The sequence below is a fragment of the Dreissena polymorpha genome, chromosome 4 (assembly GCF_020536995.1).
Source record: "Dreissena polymorpha isolate Duluth1 chromosome 4, UMN_Dpol_1.0, whole genome shotgun sequence".
Taxonomy (NCBI): Eukaryota; Metazoa; Mollusca; class Bivalvia; order Myida; family Dreissenidae; genus Dreissena; species Dreissena polymorpha.
In genome coordinates, this window is record NC_068358.1 from 44,064,692 (window position 1) to 44,081,607 (window position 16,916).

The 16,916-nt window shown below is 36.5% G+C and overlaps 1 protein-coding gene across 1 annotated transcript; it reads right to left on the reverse strand.

Moving 5' to 3' along the window:
• Positions 1–1,480: 1,480 nt before the first annotated feature.
• LOC127879245 (ADP-dependent glucokinase-like) lies at positions 1,481–16,908 on the reverse strand. The gene is made up of 5 exons (XM_052426003.1): positions 16,712–16,908; positions 13,523–13,748; positions 12,375–12,440; positions 8,467–8,883; positions 1,481–8,195 (listed from the first exon to the last, which is right to left on the reverse strand). Exons 1-5 carry the CDS (start codon positions 16,879–16,881, stop codon positions 7,647–7,649), a joined length of 1,428 nt encoding a protein of 475 aa, XP_052281963.1. The 5' UTR covers positions 16,882–16,908; the 3' UTR covers positions 1,481–7,646.
• Positions 16,909–16,916: the final 8 nt, after the last annotated feature.

Genomic DNA, 16,916 nt, shown 5'->3' on the forward strand with positions numbered 1-16,916 from the left:
AGGCCCAATGGTTATGGTTAAACAGATTTTTAAAGTTTGCACAAAGTAGGCCTTATATAAGCAAATTTTCTATTTTTTAACCCCCCAAGGGCAGGGTCAAATTTGACCCCAGAGGCATAATGTGAACAAACTTAGTAGAGGACTATAAGATGTCACTACATAGAAAATTTGGTAGCCCTAGGCCCAATGGTTATGGACAAAATAGGCCTTATAAAAGCAAATTTTCAATTTTTAACCCCCTGGGGCAGGTTCAAATTTGACCCCAGGGGCATAGTTTGAACAAACTTGGTAGAAAACTATAAGATGTCACTACTTAGCAAATTTGGTAGCCCTAGGCCCAATGGTCATGGACAAGAAGATTTTTTAAGTTTGCACAAAATAGGCCTTATATAGCAAATTTTCAATTGTTTAACCCCCCGGGGCAGGATCAAATTTGACCCCAGGGGCATAATTTGAACAAACTTGGTAGAGGACTATAAGATGTCACTACATAGAAAATTTGGTAGCCCTACGCCATACGGTTATGGACAAGAAGATTTTTAAAGTTTGCACAAAATAGGCCTTATATTAGCAAATGTTCAATTTTTTGACCCCCCCGGGGCAGGGTAAAATTTGACCCCAGGGGCATAATTTGAACAAACTTGGTAGAGGACTATAAGATGTCACTACATACCAAGTTTGGTAGACCTAGGCCCAATGGTTCTTGACAAGAAGATTTATAAAGTTTGCACAAAATAGGCCTTATATAAGCAAATTTTCAATTTTTTGACCCCCAGGGGCAAAGTCAAATTTGACCCCAGGGGCATAATTTGAACAAATTTGAAAGAGGTTCACCACAGAAACATTCCTGAGAAATTTCATCAGAATTGGACCAGTAGTTAAGGAGAAGAAGATGTTTAAAGAAAAAGTTAACGCACGCACGCACGCACACATGACGGACACAGGACCATGACATAAGCCCCGCTGGCCTTTGGCCAGTGGAGCTAAAAAAGTTAACGCACGGACGGACGCACACACGCACGCATGACGGACACAGGACCATGACATAAGCCCCGCTGGCCTCTGGCCAATGGAGCTAAAAATCAGCCGACCAGAACCCGCTGATAATATGCACATCTCCTCTTGGTAGTGAAGCTTCCCATAAAGTTTTATTGAATTCCGGTCAATAGTTGCTGAGAAATAGCCTGGACAAGAATTGCACTATATGTACAGTTAATGGAAAATTTCAAAGGGCCATAACTCTGTGAAAAATCATCCGACCCACTGATAATATGCACATCTCCTCTTGGTAGTGAAGCTTCCCATAAAGTTTCATTGACTTCCGGTCATTAGTTGCTGAGAAATAGCCCGGACAAAAATTGTGCACGGACGGACAGACGAAGCAGCGACTATATGCTCCCCCCAAAATACATTTTGGGGGAGCATAATAAACTGTACACTGAAGTTTCTTTAGCTAATTTGAGGCAAATATTTTCAAAACTTTTCTCATTATTAGCCATTTTATTCAGTAAGTCATGGTCAAGTACATACAAATTATCACATAGGCTGGTGCATGGATTTATATGATGGCTGGACACAACATAGAATACATTTAAGCAACAGATTTTGAAATTACTCTCAAACAATTAGTTTTAAACATGTTCTCATACAAAGCGAAACAAGAGGGCCATGATGGCCCTGTATCGCTCCACTGCTGAAAAAAGGCTGAAACAAATATTCTCTGCATGTGCAAATACATAAATATAGGCCCTATTTAAGCACATGTACACTTTTGTGACCCCCTGGGCTTGGTCAAATTTAACCCCAGGGGAATAATTTGAGCAAACTTTGTAGAGGACTACTATATCTCACTACATGTACATACAAAATATGGTAGCCCTAGGTCCTAGAGTTAAGGACAAGAATATTGTAAAAGTTTTCACAAAATAAGCAAGATATAAGCGTATATAATGTTCAATTTTGTGACCCACGGGTCAGTGTCAAATTTGACCCTAAGGGCATAATTTGAACAAACTTGGTAGAGGACTATACGATGTTACTGCATTACAAATTTGGTAGCCATAGTCTGAATGGTTTTCGACAAGAAGATTTTTAAAGATTTCACAAAATAGGCGCTTTTTAAGTGTTTATTCAATTTTGTGACCCCCCATGGCAGGGTCAAAGTTGACTCCAGAGGCATTATTTGAACAAATTTGGTAGAGGTTTATTAGATGTCACTACATACCAAATTTGGTTGCCCTAGGCCCAATGGTTATGGACAAGAAGATTTTTAAAGTTTTCACAAAATAGGCCCCATATAAGCGTATGTTCAGTTTTGTGACCCTCCGGGCAGGGTCAAATTTGACCCAAGGGGCATAATTTGAAGAAACTTGGTAGAGAACTATTAGATGTCACTACATACCAAATTTGGTAGCCCTATGCCTTATGGTTAAGGACAAGAAGATTTTTAAAGTTTTCACAAAATAGGCACTATATAAGCATATACATGTAATCGATTTTGTGGCCCCCAGGGCAGGGTCAAATTTGACTCCTGGGGCATAATCTGAACAAACTAAGTGGACGACTATACAATGTCAATACATACCAAATTGTGTAGCTCTAGGCCTTATGGTTATTGACAAAGAAGATTTTTGAAGTTTTCACAAAATAGGCCTTATATAAGCATATGTTCAATATTGTGATCCCCGGGGCAGGGTCAAATTTGACCCCAGGGATAAAATTTGAACAAACTTGGTAGAGAACTATAAGATTTCACTACATACCAAATTTGGTAGCCCTAGGCCCAATGTTTATGGACAAGAAGATTTTTAAAGTTTTCACAAAATAGGCCTTATATAAGCGTATGTTCAACTTTGTGACCCCCAGGGCAGGGTCAAATTTACCCCGGGGGCATAATTTGAACAAACTTGGTAGAGGACTTTAAGATGTCACTACATACCAAATTTGGTAGCCCTAGACCCAATGGTTATGGACATGTAGATTTTAAAGTTTTCACAAAATAAGCCCTTTATAAGCATATATTCAATTTTGTGACCCCCGGGGCATTTTAAATTTGACCCCAGGGGCATAATTTGAACAAACTAAGAAGAGAACTATAACATGTCACTACATATCAAATTTGGTAGCCCTATGCCATACGGTTATGGACAAGAAGATTTTTAAAGTTTTCACACAATAGGCCTTATATAAGCATATGTTCATTTTTGTGACCCTCTGGGCAGGGTCAAACTTGACCCCAGGGGCATAATTTGAACAAACTTGGTAGAGGACTATAAGATGTCACTAAATACCAAATTTGGTAGCCCTAGGCCCAATGTTTATGGACAAGAAGATTTTTAAAGTTTTCAAAAAATAAGACCTTTATAAGCATATATTCAATTTTGTGACCCCCGGGGCAGTTTCAAATTTGACCCCAGGGGCATAATTTGAACAAACTAAGAAGAGAACTATTAATTGTCACTACATACCAAATTTGTTAGCCCTATGCCATACAGTTATGGACAAGTAGATTTTTAAAGTTTTCACAAAATAGGCCTTATATAAGAATATGTTCAATTTTGTGACCCTCGCTGCAGGGTCAAAATTGACCCCAGGGGCATAATTTGAAGAACTTGGTAGAGGACTATAAGATGTCACTACATACCAAATTTGGTATCCCTAGGACCAATGGTTATGGACAAGAGAATTTGTAAAGTTTTCACAAAACAGACCCTATATAAGCATATGTTCAATTTTGTGACCCCCGGGGCAGGGTCAAATTCGACCCCAGGGACATAATTTGAATAAATTTGGTAGAGGACTATTAGATGTCTCTACATACCAAATTTGGTAGCCCTAGGCCCAATGGTTATGGATGAGAAGATTTTGAAAGTTTTCACAAAATAGGCCTTATATGAGCATATGTTCAATTTTGTGACCCCCGGGGCAGGGTCAAATTTGACCCCAGGGGCATAATTTGAAGAAATTTGGTAGAGGACTATTAGATGTCTCTACATACCAAATTTGATAGACCTAGGCCCAATGGTTATGGACGAGAAGATTTTGAAAGTTTTCACGAAATAGGCCTTATATTAGCATATGTTCAATTTTGTGACCCCTGGGGCAGGGTCAAATTTGACCCCAGGGGCATAATTTGAAGAAATTTGGTAGAGGACTATTAGATGTCTATACATACAAAATTTGATAGCCCTAGGCCCAATGGTTATGGACGAGAAGATTTTGAAAGATTTTACAAAATAGGCCGTATATAAGCATATGTTCAATTTTGTGACCCCCGAGGAAGAGTCAAATTTGACCCCAGGGGCATAATTTGAAGAAATTTGGTAGAGGACTATTAGATGTCTTTACATACCAAATTTGATAGCCCTAGGCCCAATGGTTATGTACAAGAAGATTTTGAAAGTTTTCACAAAATAGGCCTTATATAAGCATATGTTCAATTTTGTGACCCCCGAGGAAGGGTCAAATTTGACCCCCGGGGCATTATTTGAAGAAATTTGGTAGAGGACTATTAGATGTCTTTACATACCAAATTTGATAGCCCTAGGCCCAATGGTTATGGACAAGAAGATTTTGAAAGTTTTCACAAAATAGGCCTTATATAAGCAAATTTTCATTTTTGTGACCCCGGGGCAGGGTCTAATTTGACCCCCGGGGCATTATTTGAACAACTTTGCAAGAGGTTCACCCCTGGAACATTCCTGAGAAATTTTATCAGAATTGGACCAGTAGTTTAGGAGATGTTTTAAGGAAAAGTTAAGGCACGCACGCACGACAGACACAGGACCATGACATAAGCCCCGCTGGCCTCTGGCCAGTAGAGGCTAACAAAACCATACACCATTCACTAAAATCTGCTGTAAGTGGTAATTTGGTAAAATTGTTTGGTACAATTATGCTCAGTAAAAATGTTATGCAAATCAAAATGGAAAAATAGAACAAGGAGATTTTTGAAAACTACAGGAAAATATTTTGGAAAAATTCTTTATACTAAAATTAACCTTTTTATATTTAAATATTGTACCTTACAGATTCAGTCCATAACTAACGATAGAAGCAACAAAGTGTATATGGATTTGTCACTTGTTCTTATATGGACAGAATGCTTCATATTGAAGTATAACACCACTGCCTGAGTTACACACAGCTTCTGTGCTTAAAGCCATAGCTCCATAGTTTTTTGATGTTTTTTGTTTAAGACTATGAAATTATTACTTAAAAATTGAAAATATATATCTAAAATCAAAGAATTTATATGAAACCAACTTCAAAATGTAAATATGCTATGGGTTATATATTGCCCCCAGTGTTATACAATTTTGTCAATGTGTGACAGTGCTGTTAAAAATGTTCATTATTCACAAGTTGATAAACATGATGAATGTGTTCAGTAAAGTATAAGAAGTACAAAAAACCCACCTTGTGACTAATGGCATAATAGTGACAAGACAGACAGCCCACAATTGGGGCTGCTTGGCTGGTCACTATTTTGTCATAGGGCCCTCAGTTGGTTTATCTATTACTCAAAATGATTGTCATGATAATCGTTAAAACAAACATATCTTGAAAAACAATTTTTAAAATGTTAATACTGGTACATTAAACAACAATAAGTCAAATGTCAATTCATCGAATAACACCTTTTCAGTTCCATCTTTAGTGTAGAAAACAGGACATTATGCAAGTCAATGGGAACACATGATAAAATCCCACAATAAATATTACCAGTATTTTACCCCCAACATCATTGCTTCATTAAGAATCTAAAAGGCTTTAAAATTTGAAAATAAACATCAAAGAAAATAATCAATGATATAAATATTTAACAACAGTCGTTTAAGCAGTATTCATAGATTTAAAGGCTAGAGTCTGCTAAAAAAATTAAAACAAAGTTGAAAAATGTAAAACCTACTTTTCGTAAAACCGTTTCTTACGTCTCAAAATAAAAATAAAAAAAGACCACAATGTCAAATATTAAAGGAGTGACAATACTCAATAGTTCATTACGCAAAATTTACTAAAAACTTGACTTATTACCCTATTAATAAGAAGTAAAGGAATGTAGTGTTTTTCCCAGGAGGGCAAAGGGGCATGGCGCATTACTTTCAAAAAGGGCATTTTAGCGCGCAGTTTAGGCAAAAAAGGGCAAAAACGTTCCCTGAATACCTGAATTACGGGGCAACATGTAATCGCATCTGAAGCAGTTGTGGAAAAAATAACATATTAACAAGCACATGAAATGGTAATTGATGTATTAAACTTACTATGATTTATATTAATATATTTACCTTGCAATGTACATTTAAGTTCCATGCTGTTTCAATAAACTGTACAGCACGACAAACATAATAAAGCAATATATGCATATGAATCTGATTATACACAGATCCACTAACATATAATTGAAACCATATTTGTCTTATCCCATTTTCTAACAATAATCTTGCCAGATGTTTAAAATAACATTGCGAGTAAATTGATCGCTAACAATATGCAAACACTCGTTTCCGTGACATACATCCACCAAGTAGATTACAAATAAATAAATAATGTTGTTGCTATCTAAAACATTTTTATGCATCGTTGATTTTCACAGACATTTCATTAATTCCTTCTTTATGTTTAATCTACATCGTTAATTCGATCGTTTACGACGTTATTTGCAATTTTTGCCGAGTCGCATTTTAATTCTGTATAGTCCGCCATGTTGTTCAAATGTCAAATGATGTAAGCGACAGGTGCGAATGGCAACGTTAAATCGTATACGCGATTCGCATTTTGTTAAATTAGTATACGTCTCAGTAATTATTTCAATAATTAGATCTAATTATCTTTAAGACGAAAGCAATAAAGAATAAATTTGTTTTTGTTTTTAAATGTAATTATGCGTAAAAATATATGTTTTGATATAACTGAATAATGCATGCAATGCACAATTGCCACGAGCATAACATCGAGTTTTTCATCAAAAGTCTCCGAAGTAAGTACGCTTGGTATAACATAGCCTCTGGCATTATCGATTGATACTGACACGGGGTTATTCACGCATGACTAATTCACAGCTTTGGAGCAGTCTAAAAATCGAGCACTGTAATAGATTAAATCTGCTCAAATAATATAGTCGATTAGACGTTGACGTCTCTCGAGTAAATCAAGCACAGTCGGAGCGTCACAGACAATCAAGGACGCTGATTTTGCGGACCAAGTAAAATCGTAAGGCAATAAAGATGTTATCGATAAGGGCGCGTGGCGAAATTTGCCTTTGAAAAAAGGGCGCGTGGCGAAATTTGCCTTTGAAAAGGGCAGCGTGGCGATCCGGGAGGGCGGCGTGGCTTTTCGCCACGCTAAAATGGCCTGGGAAAAACACTAGGAATGAGCTGTTTTATGCTTCTATTAAAAACCATTTGGCTTCATGGACAACAATAACCTCATAAATATAAAAAGCTGTATTGTTGCTGTGGTGTCAAACACATAAAATTAATAGCTAAGCACATTTTGACGAACACCAAACAAGCCAGTTAAGATTATAAAAATACACTTGTGCCGAATCATTATTTTACTGATATATTTGTGAATAATACATGTAAATCCACCTGGGGCACTTCAAACCTCAAAATACACAAATAACAAAAAGCTATAAAACATGGTCACGAAAACTTGAATGAAGAATACATGAGACCAGTTGCTGAGATAGCATCTCCTAAACCTACAGTTTTGGAAGGATTTATACAAACAAGTACTGGGCTGAACACAAAATGAAAACCATCCTTCTCCCATGAAAATACTGGATTATTTTCATCAAAAATGATATCATGGCTCCCTGAGAATAGTTTGAAAGTTTTTGGTATACGCAGTTCTATGTCCTCGGGTGACAATGCTTTGGTATCACAGGCTTGCCGCCCAGCTATTCTGGTTCCTGCGGCAACAGCTGATTCTGAGTTGAACCAAACATCAGGCAGAGAACCGATTATGTGGTATGTGAGAGAATGGAAGTGCACTCGAGTCAACCTTGACGTTGGATTTTTCTTTGAATAACCGTAGGTTTTTAACAGCCAGAGAACCATATCGCTGATTTTGTGGATTTCAGGTTGTCCTTCCCGTTCATTGTAATAACTAGCATGGGGCCCGCCACCTACATAGGAGGCAAATGTAAGCTCTTGCTCGTTCAGGCCTATAGAGGATACTTCAGAAGCCACCTGTAACAGAGTAAAAAACAATATAGACAAAACCATTCAACAACAACACCTGTTTAAAGCACAAATTCAAATGTAATATGTTTGTAATGATTCATTTTGTAATTGTATATATATCTTGAGCACTTCACGCATTTCTTTAATGATAAAGCAAGTATTCCTCACTAGCTTAGATAAAACACTAATAGATTTTTTTTAACACAGGCAACAATTTATTTGTAATTTGAACATTAAAGCTACAAGAACATTTCCTTTCAACAGCCGTTTCACCCACCATCTGCATTATTTGTGTCACACAGTCTTTATTGGCCATGCTAGCCAGCTCCAAATGCACCGGTATATTACGGGGAATTCCTCCTAGCCCATTCCTCACTGCCTGAAGCTTATCTGACACAAAGGCATGTGTCTGCATTTCCAAAAGGTGCAAACCACTTAGTATGACTAGATCCGGATTAAATGGTCCAAGATTTTTGAAAAACTTATTAAGCATGGTCAGCTTGGAGTTAGATTCATCGTAGCTTGTTATAAATCGGTTTGCAACCGGTGACCGAAGATTGTCCCATTGTTCATTGAGTCCGTACTCCATTATTAAGTGGACTTCATCTTCTGTAATAAGGCTGTTTTCTGGCACTATGATATTTGAAGGAATAAGATCTTTCAGAGCTGGTCCTATCGGACCCACTAGTTGTACCTACAAAAGAAAACAAGGGACAAAATTGTCACAAAACCAGGTTTTCATTGTGAAAAAAAATCTGATAAAGGGAGAAAACTCAAACTGAACTTTTGAAATGAACAAACAAAATTAACCCCCTTTGTAAGTTTGTTTTTAAAAAAATCTATTTTTAGTCGTGGCGACCTTGACATTGGAGATATTGACGTGATTCTTTCGTGCGACACACCGTCCCATGATGGTGAACAAATGTGCCAAATGATTTTAAAATCTCACAATGAATGACATAGTTATGGCCAGGACAAGCTCATTTATGGCCATTTTTGACCTTTGAACTCAAAGTGTGACCTTGACCTTGGAGATATCGCGGTAATTACGTGCGACACACCGTCCAATGATGGTGAACAAAATAGCCAAATGATTTTAAAATCTGACAATGAACGACATAGTTATGGCCCGGACAAGCTTGTTCCGCCCGCCCGCCAGCCCGCCCGCATTCGCCAATCTAATAACCAGTTTTTTCCTTCGGAAAACCTGGTTAAAAAGGATTGGTTCATGTAAATCGATTCATTTTAAGTAATCTGAGAGCAAATCTCTATGTGAGGGGATGATAAATTTGCCATTGCTTTGTTAAAACAAGAGGGCCAAGATGGCCCTAGTTCGCTCACCTGAGAGGAGTCGGTTTTTTCAATCTTTACCAAATGTCAAACTTTACCTAGATATTGTCCAGACAAACATCCTGGTCAAGTTTCATCATTATTGAACCAAAACACTGGCGTATGGAGTGTTTTTGTTTTTGTAAGATTTGACCTGGTTACCTATATTTTGAGTTGACCCCCCTTACCAAACATCAAAATTTGCTTACAAAAATAAATATTATGACCAAGATTCATAAAATCTGAAACAAAATTGTGACCTCTAGAGTGTTTACAAGGATTTTGTATGTAATATAATGAAAATTTGAACAATCTAAGGGCAATAATTATGGCAATAAATTAATTGATTTTGCTCATTATCAAACTTGACGGAGATCTTTCAGCAACTTTGATAAAGAATGCTTGAGAAATGTGAATGCTAGAGTGTTTACGGACAGCGGACAAAGACCTATCCTAAAACTTCACCTGAGCAATCAGGTGAGCTAAAAAGTGTTTTTTACCTATCTGAGCCATTTTCCAACTTGTCCGAGAAATCAATAAAACCAATGTATTGACTAAGTTTCACGATGATTAGGCAAAAAATGTGACTTCTAAAGTGTTCGATCACAAGGTTTCTCTCTAGTCACATAAGGAAAACTGCCCCACCCCCCTGGTGGCCATGTTTTTTTACCGATCTGGACCATTTGCGAAATCATCAGAGATATATATAAAAACAATCTTTTCACCAAGTTTCATGATGATTGGGAAAATAATGTGAGTTCTAGAGTGTTCACAAGCTTTTTTTACTATATAAATATAAGAAAACAGCCCCCCCCCGGCAGCCATGTTATTCAACTGACCAGAACCATTTTCGAACTCAACTCTTGCATCAACAAAACAAATGTTCTGACCAAATTTCATGAAAATTGGGCCAAAAATGTGACTTCTAGAGTTTTCACATGTTTTCACTATATACATATAGAGAAAAATGCCCTGCCCACTGGCGGCCATGTTTTTTCACCGATCTGGACCAGTTTCAAACTCGTCCGCGATATCAATAAAACCAATGTTTTGACAAACTTTCATGATGATTGGGCAAAAATTGTGACTTCTACAGTGTTTACAAGGTTTCTCTATAGCCAAATAAGGAAAACTGCCCCACCCACTGGCGGCCATATTTTTCATCGGACCGAAACCACTTTTGAACTCAACCAACATATCATTAAGGCAAACATTTTGACCATATCTCATGAAAATTGGGCCAAAAATGTGACTTCTAGAGTTTTCACATGTTTTCACTATATACATATAGAGAAAAATGCCCCGCCCACTGTCGGCCATGTTTTTTCACCGATCTGGACCATTTTCAACTCGTCCGAGATATCAATAAAACCAATGTTTTGACCAACTTTCATGATGATTGGGCAAAAATTGTGACTTCTAGAGTGTTTACAAAGTTTTTCTATAGCCAAATAAGGAAAACGGCCCCGCCCACTGGCGGCCATATTTTTCGACGGACCAGAACCACTTTTAAACTCAACCAACATATCATTAAGGCAAACATTTTGACACAGTTACATGAAGATTGGGCATGAAATGTGACTTCTACAGTGTTAACAAGGTTTTTCTTTTTTTTGACCTAGTGACCTAGTTTTTGACCCAGCATGACCCAGTTTCAAACTCGATCGAGATATCATTGGGACAAACCAAGTTTCATGAAGATCGGACAATAAATGTGGCCTCTAGAGTGTTTAAGAACAAATGTGGACGGACGACGGACGGACGACGGACAAAGACCGGTCACAAAAGCTCACCTGAGCAATCAATAGAGCAAAAAAAGATATAGTTATTTGCCAGTATTACTGATAGGGCAATCCTTAAAAATTGACTTGGGATAAACCGACCCATTACATGGCAACAAAGATCAGTAAGTAGTGGAATTTTTTGTTTTAGCACACGTGAGAACATGGTGATCTTTTGTGATTGACTTTTGTCCGTCTTTCACCTTGCGTTATCAGTCATTGACATTTGTCATGTGAACACTCTAGAGGCATCATTTGTAGTCAAATGTTAACAAAATTGGTCAAAACATTCATTTTAATACTATGTCTGGAAAGTTCAAGACTGGGTCAGATAAGGTCACTTGGTCAAATTATTAAAAAGCTTATTAATATTAAGGTAGTCACATTTTTGTCCAATAAGATTTGATCAATTTCTTGTTTTCCATATCTCAGCTGGGTTTGAATATGGATCTGGTCCATTGAGAAACATAGCTGCAAGCCAATGAGGAAGGGTTGTTTTCCTTATATGGACATACAGCAACATTGTGAGCGCTATAGCAGCAACAATGTGAACGCTTTAGGTCGTTTTTTCTGTATAATCTTTGTGAACTTGCTCAAAATATTTCTTCTAATTATATGTTGATCAAGTTGAATATGGTTCAAGTTTATTAAAAAAATATATGGCCAGGGCAGTTTACCTTACATGGCTTTAGTGAAACCTTATTAACACATTAGTAGTAATGTTTTTCCTGATTCACACTGAAACATGCTAAGTACATTTGTTCTAATAATATCAGGGCCTAGTTTGGGTCTGGTCTGAAACCAGAGGCAGTGTTTTTTTCACTATATTGGCAATTGAGCCGGAACCCTTCCCATTAGGAAAAATCGTGTTGTTTTTACTTATATTGGTCAGGGACAATCAGTGTTGTTGATTTTCTGTTAAAAATACGTGAACATTCAGAATAAAAGTGATCTCTATTTGATATATACTAAGGTTCAACTAGTTTAGCTTTATTTTTTAGATTAATTAAATGTTGACACTCATTAAAAATACCATATACATGTTATTACCATTATATAATTATTTGTTATGTACCTGCGCATCAGGGTATAGCTCTGAAATCTTCACCGCCATCAAAGCTGCATTGCCACCAATATAGTGCTGAAATGAGCAAAAATATCAGATCTTAGAGAGTGCACATTCCAAAGCTGGTATGAAGTTTTGAAAACTTAATTTATCGAGTGAAATAACACCACCTTGGATAAAGTAAGGTATACCTATTACCTATACTTTAACACTGTTAAATAAAGCAATCATTAACAGTTTAATGTTTCTTGTTATATTTTGGTAACACTGTATGCTGTTGTTCATGCTTTTTTTTCTCAAAACCAAACAGTAAAGAATGTGAGTTATTTTATCTTTCAAGTACATGTAGTAGGTAGACTCACATACCAAAAATCAGCTAAATATCTGAAATAGTTTCGTAAAAACCCTCTGGAAAATGGTTATTATAGAGAAAAGTCCAAGGCAAATAACTTTGCCAATAATCAATGGCCTGTAATGAAATTCAAATTTCATCTGTAAGTCATGTAGGTGGACTCACACACCAAATATCAGGTCAATATCTGAAAGCGTTTAGGACAAAAGTCAAGAAAATGGTCAACGGACCGAGAGATGGACAGACAGACAGTCCGACAGCTTTATGCCACCCTACCTGCAGCATAAAAACCACCTGAATCACTCTATAACAGGTACATGTATACCGGTAGTACATGTAGCCATAACCATGGTTTGGTTCAAAGGCACATAACTCAGAAATATGAGAATCAATACTTGTGAAAAATGTGTATTGCACATCTACATTTCACGGACATGATATATTTCAAGTTTCTATTCAATTGCTTCAGAAATGTAGAAGTAGTACACAAACTTTCATTTTATATAAACCAAACGACAAACCTACAGCATGATTCCAATATACTCCCTGTTAAACTTCTTTTGCAGGGGTATAATCATGATAGAAGAGTTGTTTCCATAAAAAAATACGAGTTACTGTAATTTTAGAAAATGATTCTCATCTATTGTTTTAGCTAATTATATTCAAAAAGATTACAGTTGGCAATATTTTTGACTGAATTTTATCTAAAACCGCAAAGAGAGACAAAGTTGAACTTCTCGCTCTATACTTTACCATTCAAGATCCAAGTATTATAATAATTAACAAAAGCTAGAAATTGTCATACATGCTTTTTTTGCAAACTCTCAGCTGCCTGAATAATCTCCTTGAAGACTTTAGCGTTGGTGACAGCTCTCTCTGCTGCAGATCCCTTCACAAAGTAAAGTGTGAAGGTGTTGACAAGGTCATCAATAGTTGCTAGGTGGACGCTGTCTTGTGGATCACCAGGTCCTTCATGAAGGGCTTGCAGCAAATCCACACCAGATACTATCAAGTCCAGGTTACAGTTGGTTCTGTTGAATTAAAGAAGAGAGATATGAATGTTAAACATTGTTTTCAGTTTTGGTGCATCTTACATCAAAGCTGAAAAGAAAACACTGACTTACATGTATAAGGGGACTTACCAATTAAATGACCAATAAAATAATTATTAGATCTGAGAGCTGAGCATTATAAAAATATACTATTTTGAACACAGCAATGGTAAATAGACTGTACAGATTCATTCAATGCTCAGCCATAACAAAATAACAGCGCATGCTTAATACATTAAACTAATGACGCATATGGAAAAGACTAAAAGTTACACTGTTGCTGAGTTAAACATTTTTGAAGACTTATGAAGACTCCACAACGTGAATTTTCCCAATTTCAGGATTTTTTACGTACATTTTTCCCAATTGGGTTTATCATCGGTACTTTTACCAATTCGGCAAAATAAATCGCTGCCAGAAAAACATGTCTTGCTGTCAAATGACAAGGGGCATAACTGTAGTCAGTAGCCCAATTGCGGCGAACATCAGCTTAATTGAAGCTAGAAGCCTCATTGAGGCATAGGTTAGATTCATTGAAGCCATGAGCCTCTTGTACCAAAAGGTCAAGGCAAGGTACAATGTATCCTGAGGAGAGTGTTTTTACATTGATAATCGGGTCGTATTAAAATATAAACAAATGAAAAGAAGCCTAACAATAAATAAATTGTTTCTAAGCTGATCACTTTACACCTTTCTATTGACTATTTATCTGAATTAAATGATGATACTTAAATAATTAGTTCTATGTTGATGATGTTACAATTTTCTGCCAATTATTGATTGAAATTAAAAGGTGATTAATTTGTTGTTTTTTTTACTCACAAACCATGCTATTGTAAAGCAATATTATGTCAACCCAATATTATTGTATGTTTATAACGGATTTTCTTGGTTACTAGTTTTCATTTTCTGCAGTCGAACAATATACATATTTTATTTAATGTGCAAAACGCATACAATTTTTCAGATTGTCGTTTTTGGAAACAGTATTTTTCGTCAATTATAATTTATTTTCGAAGTTCTTAAAAGAAAAAATAGAATGACGAATACATATGCAGTGATACGGACAGTGTGGTTTATAATTTTTCTAATTGTATTCACCAGAAATTGTAATTGGAAAGACTATAAAAAGTACAATTAGTAAGGGCTCTTGGTGTGGTGGGGGGTGATCATTCAGCCCAAGAGCCCCGGCCTAATTTTTAGGATTTTAAATGTGGGACAATTGACACCGCTCTTAAATGTACATGTATAAAATAAATTATGTTTGTACTTTGACATAATTATTATTTACTATATTGAAACTTTGTGCTATATTATGATATGTCCTTGTTGCCATTAAAAGAAGTATCAAAATGTTGATAGTATATATTATTTCAAAACCAGTTTTCGCGCTCCGAAAAACGAAAACTGGTTGGCTCAAAAAAAATTTGTGCCAGCGCTAGCCTAGTTGCATTAATTCAAATCTAAGCTTTATAGCCCAATGGGCTGCTTAGAGTTGCAATGCGCTCTCTCTTGTCCATGGGTGCAAAATGTTATCAACAATGCAAGGGTTAAGGAACACTGAAAATGCAAGAACTTATTAAAGTTTACCTATCTAAACCACAAACTCATCCAAATAGTACCATTAAAGCAAGAAATAATTGATTTTATTGACTTAGGTTTTGTTTTGTACGCTGTATCCGCCATATTGGAAAATTGACCCAATATTGGTTAGGTCGCAGTACACCAATATTTTGCACGTCGGGTTATGTGCTCCAGCCTATAAAGTCGATAACGATGTGGTATTCGATACAGAATACACTGTTTCAAATTTAAACATAAAATGTCAGCGAGAAAAGTGTGTTGAAACATCATCGTGTTTTTATAGGGTGCATGCAAAGGATAACATCCGTAGGTTGCCATTCAGGTAAATTTAACATGTTTATGAAGTTTATTCATTATTTTCCTCAATTTGTCTCGAACGACGTCTGTTTAGTGATGCGCACGGATTCACAGCGCTGAACTGCACCCATGTTTATGAAGGGGTGCATATGGACTCCCAGAGCCGGCATAGCAAAAATTATCAAAGGCTCTGGGAGTCTGTTTATATGGACTAGCGCTAGCCAAGTTGCAATAATTCAACTCTCAGCTTAGGCTGAGAGTTGCAATGCGCTCTCTCTTTTTGTGCATGGGTGCAAAATGTTATCAACTATTCAAAGGTTAATGAACACTGAAACTGCAAGAGCTTATTAAAATTTACCTATCTAAACCACAAACTCATCCAAATGGTACCATTTAAGCAAGAAATAATTGATTTGTATTGACTAAGGTTTTGTTTTGTACACTGTATCCGCGATATTGGAAAATTGACCCAATATAGGTCAGGTCGCATTACACCAATATTTTGTACGTCGGGTTATGTGTTGGAGCCAAAAAGTCGATAACGATGTGGTATTCGATACAGAATACACTGTTTCAAATTTAAACATAACAATGTCAGCGAGAAAAGTGTGTTGAAACATCGTCGTGTTTTTATCGGATGCATGCAACATCCGTAGGTTTCCATTCAGGTAAATTTAACATGGTTATGAAGTTTATTCATTATTTTCCTCAATTTGTCTCGAACGACTTCTGTAACTCTGTTTAGTGAAGCGCAAGGATTCGCTGCGCTGAACTGCACCCATGTTTATGAAGGGGTGCATATGGACTGCCAGAGCTGCCATAGCAAAAATTATCAAAGGTTCTGGGAGTCCGTTTATATGGACTAGCGCTAGCCCTGCAAGTACTTATATATCTAGTTATCCATTTAGAAACATTTCATGAGGTATGTTATTTATTAAATAATTTGATGTTAATATCAAGTAATATTGTATGTATATAAATACATATGTGGAAGGCAGATAAATATGATTTTTTTAAGTTGTACGAGTAGGTACTGGTACGAAATCTCAAATTAAACGTACCCAACAACAATTCTTTTAAATTGTCGATCTGGTTCTTTGATTGATGAATTCCAGAACGTTATTATTGTTTGCTCTTGATCGTCTAACCCATTCAGACCGTCTTTCCACTTATTGTATAACAAAGCAACAAGGAAAACACATAATCCAAGGCAGAATGATCTAGACAACATGTTTGCATCATCACCAACCGGTGCCAAAGGAAGAG